Source organism: Nicotiana attenuata, unplaced genomic scaffold (assembly GCF_001879085.1).
Source record: "Nicotiana attenuata strain UT unplaced genomic scaffold, NIATTr2, whole genome shotgun sequence".
NCBI lineage: Eukaryota > Viridiplantae > Streptophyta > Magnoliopsida > Solanales > Solanaceae > Nicotiana > Nicotiana attenuata.
In genome coordinates this window covers 1-8,956 of record NW_017676332.1, presented here as the reverse complement: position 1 = coordinate 8,956, position 8,956 = coordinate 1, and the positions used below count along the sequence as shown (strand labels likewise).

At 35.8% G+C, this 8,956-nt stretch overlaps 2 protein-coding genes across 2 annotated transcripts; both read left to right on the top strand.

Annotated features, from left to right (window-relative positions):
- The first annotated feature begins 223 nt into the window (after window positions 1–223).
- On the top strand, window positions 224–1,054 carry LOC109220939. Its single transcript, XM_019385405.1, has one exon. It carries the CDS (start codon window positions 224–226, stop codon window positions 1,052–1,054), a length of 831 nt encoding a protein of 276 aa, XP_019240950.1.
- A 2,603-nt stretch (window positions 1,055–3,657) lies between these two features.
- On the top strand, window positions 3,658–5,067 carry LOC109220938 (uncharacterized mitochondrial protein AtMg00810-like). The gene is made up of 4 exons (XM_019385404.1): window positions 3,658–3,976; window positions 4,095–4,512; window positions 4,563–4,636; window positions 4,964–5,067. Exons 1-4 carry the CDS (start codon window positions 3,658–3,660, stop codon window positions 5,065–5,067), a joined length of 915 nt encoding a protein of 304 aa, XP_019240949.1.
- The last annotated feature ends 3,889 nt before the right edge of the window (window positions 5,068–8,956 follow it).

The following is an 8,956-nucleotide window of genomic DNA, read 5'->3' as shown; positions in this document are numbered from 1 at the left end:
AGACGAAATTCAACCTTAGCCATGGTTTTTCAAAGGTATAATGACGGTTTGCTGGTGATGTTCCTCTGATTTCGATCGGTGTTCCGTCTTCTGCTTCAGAATTCATTTGAAGGCCTTGTCTTTTTCGGGTAGTGAAAAAGGACGATATTTTCTTCTCTAATCTCAAATTGCATGCCTCAATTCCTAGTAGATTTCTACTGTATTTGAGTATTTTGGATACAAAATGGCTGATGAGCATGTGAATTCCTCTAATCAATCCGATGGCTTCACTATATTCACTTTAGATCCCTCACATCCTCTCTATATTCATCCCTCAGACAGTCCTGGCACTCACTTAGTATCTCCTCATTTCGATGGTACTGGATTTGTTGCCTGGCGTAAAAGCATGTTAGTTTCCCTTTCTGCCAAAAATAAATTGGCACTAATTGATGGTCGTCAGTCTAAACCTCCTAATAACTCACCTTATTACTCCTACTGGGAAAGGTGTAACGATATGGTGGTCGCTTGGATCACCAATTCTCTTTCTAGAGACATTGCAACCAGTGTTCTAGGTTATGACACTGCGAAAGAGATTTGGTTGGACTTAAATGAGAGATTTGGTCAGTCTAACGGTTCCAAGTGCATTCAGATACAAAGGGAAATTGGAACCATTTCCCAGGGAACCTTAGACATAGCCTCTTATTTCACAAAGTTTCGTAGTCTTTGGGATGAGCTTCAGACTGCTTATGTAGGTCCTACATGTTCATGTGGTGCTCTACCCAAGTTCCTTGATGAAATGAAATTCTTTTGGTTCCTGGCCGGACTAAATGAGTCATATAATACTGTCAAAAGCAACATTCTCATGATATCACCACTCCTATCAGTTAGTAAGGCATATTCCATGTTGCAACACGATGAGAGACAAAGGGAAACATCCCCAGCTCCAAGTTTCTCTAGTGATTCTGTCTTTTTTTCTGCATCCTCCACTCCTTCAACCCATTCACAAAATCATGGTGGCAAAGATCTTTCAATCAGAAGATTCATTTTGAGTCAAAGAAACCTGGACAACCCATGATGTGTAGATACTGCAAAAAACCAGGTCATACCATTGAAAAATATTACAAACTCCATGGTTTTCCTTCTGACTTCAAGTTCACCAAAAACAAGAGATCAGCTTCCTGTGTTCAAGCTGAGGGTACTACTTCTACTCCATTGACCTCATTTATGGAACAGCCTTCACCTGTCAACCATGGATTCACTACAGAACAATATCAACACCTTCTTACTCTTCTGAAGCAGTCACGCATCTCTTCTGGTATCTCAAGTGATTCTCACTCTGGAGACAATCATGCATATGCCCATTTTGCAGGTTTGTTTTGCAGTTCTGTAGTTAGGTCTGTGGATTTTCATGCTTGTGCATCTTCACAATTAATTGTTGACACTTGGATTCTAGACTCAGGGGCTACTAATCACATGACACCTCACAAATATCTTCTTCATAATCTTCAACCATTAACTAGACCTTACTTAATCACTCTACCAAATGGCTATAAAGTAAAAGTTGTATCTACTGGATCTTTACAACTTAGATCTGATATTGTGTTACACAATGTTCTGCCTGTCCCATCTTTTCAGTTCAACTTAATTTCAATATATCAGCTTCTTTTACAACTTCATTGTATTGCAGTTCTCATTACTTCCCATTGCTTCTTACAGGGCCCTTCTCTGAAGAGGCCACTGGGAATTGGTAAGGCTGACAATGGATTGTATTTTCTTCATCTTGATGATAGCCCTTTAGTTTCCTCTTTTCCAATGTTTCATGTAATGTTTCATCTTCTGTTCCTAATGTTTCTCCTATTTTCAATTCTGTCAATCCCCTTCCTATTAGTCCCTCATGTAATCCATCTCTTGATATTAATAAAACAGATTATTCGGCATCAAAGAATGGGTCACATGCCTTACAACAGAATGAAATCTATTCCTTTTATTTCTTTATAAATCTCTTCAAAACAATCATTTCTATGTCCTATATGTCCTATGGCAAGACAAAAAAGGGTTGCCATTCCTTGATAGCACTACTCAATCTACTGCTCCTTTCCAATTGGTCCACATTGACATTTGGGGACCTTACAACACTACTACATATAATGGTTTTAGATATTTCATTACCTTAGTGGATGACTACTCTAGGGTAACCTGGACCCACTTACTTTCTAGCAAAAGTAATGCTCTGTATGTACTCAAAGCTTTCACCTCTATGGTACATAATCATTTTCACACTTCAGTTCAGACCTTCAGGTCTGATAATGCTTTTGAACTAGGCTCTAGTCTAGAGTCCAGATCCTTCTTTTCTTCTCAAGGAATTCTGCACCAGACAACTATTCCCACACACCACAACAGAATGGTGTTGTGAAAAGAAAACACAAACACCTCTAAGAAACTTCCAGAGCATTATTATTTCAATCCAACTTGCCTACTAAATTCTGGGGTGAATGTGTCCTTACAGCCACATATCTCATCAACAGGTTTCCTTCTACTGTCCTTAACAACATATCCCCTTTTGAGAAACTACATGGACATTCACCTTCTTATGATCATCTTAGATTATTTGGATGCCTTTGTTTTGCTACATCTCCTAAACATAGTAGAGACAAATTTCAGTCTAGAGCAATCCCTTCCATTTTCCTTGGCTATCCTTGTGTGAAGAAAGGATACAAATTACTTAATATGTCCTCTCAATCTATCTTCTACTCTAGAGATGTTTTTTTTATGAGCATGTTTTTCCCTTCTCCACAAATTCTTCTACCACTTCCCTTCCTTCACCTTCCAGCTTTGTTGATATTCCTCATCACCATACTCCACCCGTCTCTTCTCATTCAGTTTTTCCTCATGTTCCTCCTAATTCTACATCCTCCCCTGTTTCTTTTCCTCCTGATGATTCCTCTCCTTCTCCTCCTACTGCTGTTCCAGCCTCTTTACCACTTTCTATTTTTGCCCTATCTCCCTCCAATCTTCCTCCATCTGATCATTCTCTTAGAAGATCCCTTAGAGTACCACATCCACCTCCTCATCTAGCAGACTATATCTGTTCTGCCCTTGTATCTACTGTTCCTCATATGTCCTCCACAGAATTGCACTTACATGAGCCTCAGTACTATCAACAGGCTACTTCTAATCCTGCTTGGCAGGAGGCCATGCTAAAATAATTTCAAGCATTAGAAGCTAACAACACCTGGGATATTGTACCTCTTCCCCTTAACAAAAAGGCTATCACTTGCAAATGGGTGTACAAAATAAAACAGAAATCTGATGGTTCTGTTGAGAGGTACAAGGCAAGGTTAGTCATTAGGGGTGATACTCAGAAGGAGGGAATTGATTACAATGAAACATTCTCCCTGGTTGTCAAATTTACTACTATCAAGTGTCTTCTTTCCCTTGCTTTAAAGAGGAACTGGATTGTCTATTAACTTGATGTAAATAATGCCTTCCTCCATGGTGACCTCCATGAGGAAGTTTACATGAAGATTCCACCTAGGATGCATGTTTCTCCTACTGGTTCTTCTTCTTTCCCTTTGGTATGCAAGCTCACAAAAATCTTTGTATGGCCTCAAGCAAGCATCGAGACAATGGTTTTCTAAATTGTCTGAAGCTTTGACTACAAGAGGATACATTTCTAGCATGAATGACTACTCCCTGTTTACAAAGTCTACTCCTACTTCTCTTACTGTACTAGATATGTATGTTGATGATATCTTACTAGCTGGGGATGATGTTGTTGAATTGGATTGTGTTAAGCTATTTCTTGACCAACAATTCAAAATAAAGGATTTGGGAAGAATCCATTATTTCCTTGGTTTGGAAGTCACTAAATGTCCTGAAGGATACATCATCAGCCAACAGAAGTTCACACAGGACTTGCTGGCAGAATTCCACTGTCATAATTTTCCCCCTGTTGTGACTCCTCTTGATACTTCTGTCAAGTTGTCTGCTGATATGGGTGCCCCATTGACTGATCTTAGCACCTATCGGAGAATTATTGGCAAACTCAATTTTCTTCAACACACAAGGCCAAATATATCTTTTTGTGTTTCAACATTTAAGTCAGTTTCTTCAAGCTCCTCAAGTTCCTCATATGCTTGCTGCACTCCATGCCCTGAGGTATCTGTCCAATGCTCTTGCTTTAGGGATTCTTCTTTCTTCCTCTTTTGATACCTCTATCAAAGCCTACTCTGACTCTGATTGGGCTGCCTGTGCTGAGTCAAGAAGGTCTGTTTATGGTTTTTATATTACACTTGGTGGCTCACCAATCTCCTGGAAAAGCAAGAAGCAACCCACTGTTTCATTGTCTTCTGCTGAAGCAGAATACAAGGCTCTCAGAAAAGTGGTTGCCGAGGTGTCTTGGTTGGTCAAGATACTAGATGATCTTGGTTTACATGTTTCTGCTCCTGTTCCCATCTATTGTGACAGTCTTGCATTGCCAAGAATCCGGTCTTCCATGAAAGGACAAAGCATATCAAAATTGATTGCCACTATGTATGTGAGAGTCTCAATTCCGAGCTGATATCTCTGCATTTTGTTCCCAGTTCTGCCCAGCTTGCTGATATTATGACCAAGCCACTTCCTGGGCCACTTCATCATTATTTGCTTGGCAAGCTTGGTGTGCTATCACCCCAAGCTTGATGGGGGGGTGTTGACATACACACAGGCCCAGACGTACACACAGGCCCAACTAAGCCCAATAGCTAGTATTTCAGCTTTGTATTACTTAGTGAGATAGATAGCCTCATTTACATTTGCTTTACATAGCCATTTTATGCAAGTATATCTACTGTGGACTATTCTAGAAAAGACAGACTATTCATTTCTAATAAAAGACGAGATATTTTTCTTATCATCTTCTCTCTCGTTCTCTGAAGTTTTGGGTATTTCCACCATGGTAATTCCCCTTTAGCTTCCGCAAATTCTTATATCAACATTTCTTTAGGTAAATTTGTGCCTTTTGATAGAGTTCCCACCTCCACAGCTACAGCTAGCATTAGGAGATTGGAGATGTATGAGTACCTGTTCATTCAGTCGATGAAGTTGTAATCGGTTATGATAATTATGTCGTTTCATACTAATTCTCAAATTTCAGTGAAATTTTGTCAACAAAATGATTTAAAACCATTCACTTTTTTTAATTCCTCTTTTATATTTAAAGTGAAACGAAAAAAAGGATTGAGTTTTGTGAAGTGATTAATATATAAGGTCTTCTTATTTTTCGCTTCAATAATGCCTTATTTTTAAATCATCTGTGCGGCTAATGGGGGTCACTAATTCGCCCCAAGACACACAAATCATGGTTAAGATAATTGTCATTTACTGATTTATGCGGCGGAATTAACATAAAGTTTGCTTACGATTTTTGTTTTACCCAGTTATTCAATTCTAAAGCACCATTGTCATTTTCTCTTTGTTGTCCCGATTTACATAAATACAATATAATAGTGGAATAAAATGTTCATCTTTTTTCTTTGTTTAATAAATAGTGGAATAGAATGTTCATCCTTTTTTCTTTGTTTAATAAAATTGGTCGGTGTTATAGACTTGCTTTTTTGAAAAACTTGACCATGTAATGATGAATTATCTAATTTTAAAATTTTGATTTCTTTCTTTTCGTTAAGATTATTGCCCTATCTTTGTTGTCACTGCTCAACTTTTGTATAAAGAAGTTGTTGAAAAGACTTTTTAAGACTCCAAACTTTCTACTTTCCTACTACAGTTTGAAAATTATAAGAAGAAAGAGGAAAAGTTAATAGTAGGAGATAATTATATTGGTACTAGTTTATTATTATATTCCAACATAGTGCAAGTGGCAACAGGTACAATCTACTAACCAAGATTCAGGATAAGAATCATATCTTAATCAGTAGTTCACTTTTTATATCAAAAGCAAAATTCTTAATAAATGGGATTGCATCACTTTGTTATGTTAAAAAGCCAGAAATTGAGGAGAGTTTAAAGGGAGTTTACCATCTTAATAAGGTTATTATAAGGGGCTCTTGGCCTTATTTGTATTTTTTAAATTAAGACGTCTGAATCTGAATACACATCTGGATATTAAGATGTGTATTAAGATTAAGATATCTGAATCTGAATACACATCTGAATATTAAGATGCGTATTAAGATTAAGATATCTGAATCTGAATACACATCTGAATATATTAAGATCTGAATAGAAATAATTAAGACTGTTTGATTTTTAACATCTGAATATATAAAATTATCTTTATTTGAAAATTAATAAAAATAAAATTCCAATGAAATAACTAATCTAATATTCTATCAATAAAATATATAGTTTTTAAAAATATGATAGTTGTTGGTGGTGATGGCTAACGACTGAATGCCGACTAGAGGCGGTGGTTGGTGGTAGTTTTGGTTGATGATGGTGGTTCATGCTAGTAGCTAGTAGTGATTCGTAGTAGTGGAGATTATGATTGAGGAGGGTGGTGGTGGTTGGTGATAGTTAATAATGCCGGGTGGTGGTAGTAGTTGTGACTTAAGAAGGTGGTGGGTGGGTGGTGGTAGGTTATAATGATGGGTAGTGCCGGCTGTGTTGTTGATGGTGATAGGGTGGTCACTTGTGGTAGTTGAGTTGGATGAGTGTGGATTGTGGGAGAGAATGATGGTGGTCGGAGTAGTGAGGATAGTGGGTGGTAATGGTCGATAATGGCGGCGGCTATGATTGAGAATGACGAAGCCGTGGTGGTGGAGGTGGTGGTGGTGGTGGTGGTTGAGTATGGTGGTGACGGCGGTATGGCGATAGTTGATAATGATAGGCGGCGGCAGTTAATAATGAATATGTGATAGCATCTGAATGAAATTAAGTCTCTGTTATAGATCTTAATCATACAGACCTATTCATACCTATTAAGTGGTTGTGAAGTAAAAAAAAACACTTAATGATTAAGATCTGTATAATTAATATTCAGATTTTAAAAACAAACACACTTAATGTCTGAGATCTGAATGATTAAGATTTAGACCTCCATTAAATGCAAATAAATGAGGCCCTAGGAATTTTAACAGTTTTAATTTAACGAATACATAATTTTTATTGGCATTAGTTAGGATAATATTTGTCATACTTACATCGCACCAACATCAACTGGTTATAAATTAGCACCCTATAACACACGCTGGTAGGGAGAATACCAACATATAAGTTAGAAAACCTAGACATTATGGAATTTGAACCTCAATTTTGATAAATAGCATATTGTTAATAATAGTAACGTACTCTTCGAAGCATGTATTTGCTTATAGTAAAGTAAAAATTTAGCTATACAGTGGCATAGCCGCTCTATGTCAAGGGTGACCAAGCGCAAACCCTTCACCAAAAAAATATATTACGTATATGAGTTAAACTAGTTAAATTTGTCCGCGCTTCGCGCGGTTAAAATAAACAATAGTAGATGAAAGATATAATTTTTTTGTCTAAATTTAGTTGAGATAAAAGAGATGCAAAATTTATTTATATGCATACATAATTTAATACTATGAATTGATTATATTGTAAATATAAATTATTTTAATTACAATCCAAGCTCGCAATTTCCTTAATTCAAGCACTATACATGTTACAACTTACAAGAGAGGGGCATCCAAATTTTTCTGTGATCAGTAGCATAAATAACATATATCCACTCCACCGCGTCACTTCAACAAATGCTTTATAAATACGTTAAGAAAAAGGATAAAATATGAATGATGATTTACAAAATTAAATGCTTAAAATAAAATTGAATATATAAGGAGAAAGTTTAATAGGCTCACAAGTATTATATTACATTGACAAAAGATGGCGGGAATTAAAACATTGTATAATCTCAAATATATTTAATTTTTTTTAATTTCTTTCAGGATCACTACTCAAAGAACACCCTTCCTCAAACTATATTCTTTTGAGCACTATACTCAAACATTAAAGTGTTTATTATCAATAAAATGATTATATACCATGAAGTCTATACCAATGCAGTAGCTTAGATCATTAGATATATTTAAACAATTTTTATGAAAAGTAATTTTTAATGTCTAGCCTAATTTCTCCCTAGGTAAACATAGGAGGGAACTTCAAGTATTAACGTATTCCCAAAAGACTGCTTTGCTGCTTCTTCAAATATGTCAAACTGACTATTATGTTACATTTTTGTTTCGTTTATTCTTTATTTCCTTTTACTTCTTTTTTTCTACACTTCACTTATTCTTATTTCTCCTGGGCTTATAACTGCATATCCAATCAGTCTCAAGTCACATAACAAAATCCCTCTTTTTTCTTCCTAATTTGGTGAAATATCTCTTTTCTCCAAATAAGTGAGAAGTGAGAAGTGAGACGAAAATTTATTGACCAAAATGATGATGTTTGATATTGCCCGTAAACATTAGAATATTGTACTCGAGACATATTCTAAACATCCAGAATATATCAAAGAGCTCATGAATGCATATGCTTGTGAACTTGTAAAATGAAAATTAAAATAAATAAATGATATACTTATAAAAAAAAAAGATAAACTGAAAAAGCTCAGACTATAGTTTAAAATTATTCTTTTCACATAATTATTAGACATCTTTAAATATATTGAATTTTAATAATAACTTCCCATTTTTTTTATAAATATTTACTTGACTTTTAATCATTCGTTCTTTATTTTGTATCACTACAAAAATTAAAGAAGAGGAAGAAAAAGCGATCATAAGTGATTCGCAATTCGGATCTTCTGCAATTGTTTTTTTTCATTCTCATTTCTGTCTTCCATTCCTTATTCTTTTCCTTTAACCTTTTACCTTTCTCTTTGTTTCCCTTTTAATTTCTCGCACCCCTTAAAATTTGCAGCCCTTTTCACGGGATACTGAATCCCACCGAATAACCAAGCAAAATCCTTTTTAACCCCAGATTTCTTTTTTCAAAATTTTCCTAGAGTGTTGAT

What these genes read in the sequence shown, in the direction of transcription:
- LOC109220939 (XM_019385405.1), top strand. Translation starts at nt 224, where the DNA reads ATGGCTGATGAGCATGTGAATTCCTCTAATCAATCCGATGGCTTCACT.
- LOC109220938 (XM_019385404.1), top strand. Translation starts at nt 3,658, where the DNA reads ATGAATGACTACTCCCTGTTTACAAAGTCTACTCCTACTTCTCTTACT. An exon ending in TCAAAATTGATTGCCACTAT is followed by an intron (nt 4,513 to 4,562) that starts GTATGTGAGAGT and finishes TTTTGTTCCCAG; the next exon opens with TTCTGCCCAGCTTGCTGATA. An exon ending in TTATTTGCTTGGCAAGCTTG is followed by an intron (nt 4,637 to 4,963) that starts GTGTGCTATCAC and finishes ACATTTCTTTAG; the next exon opens with GTAAATTTGTGCCTTTTGAT.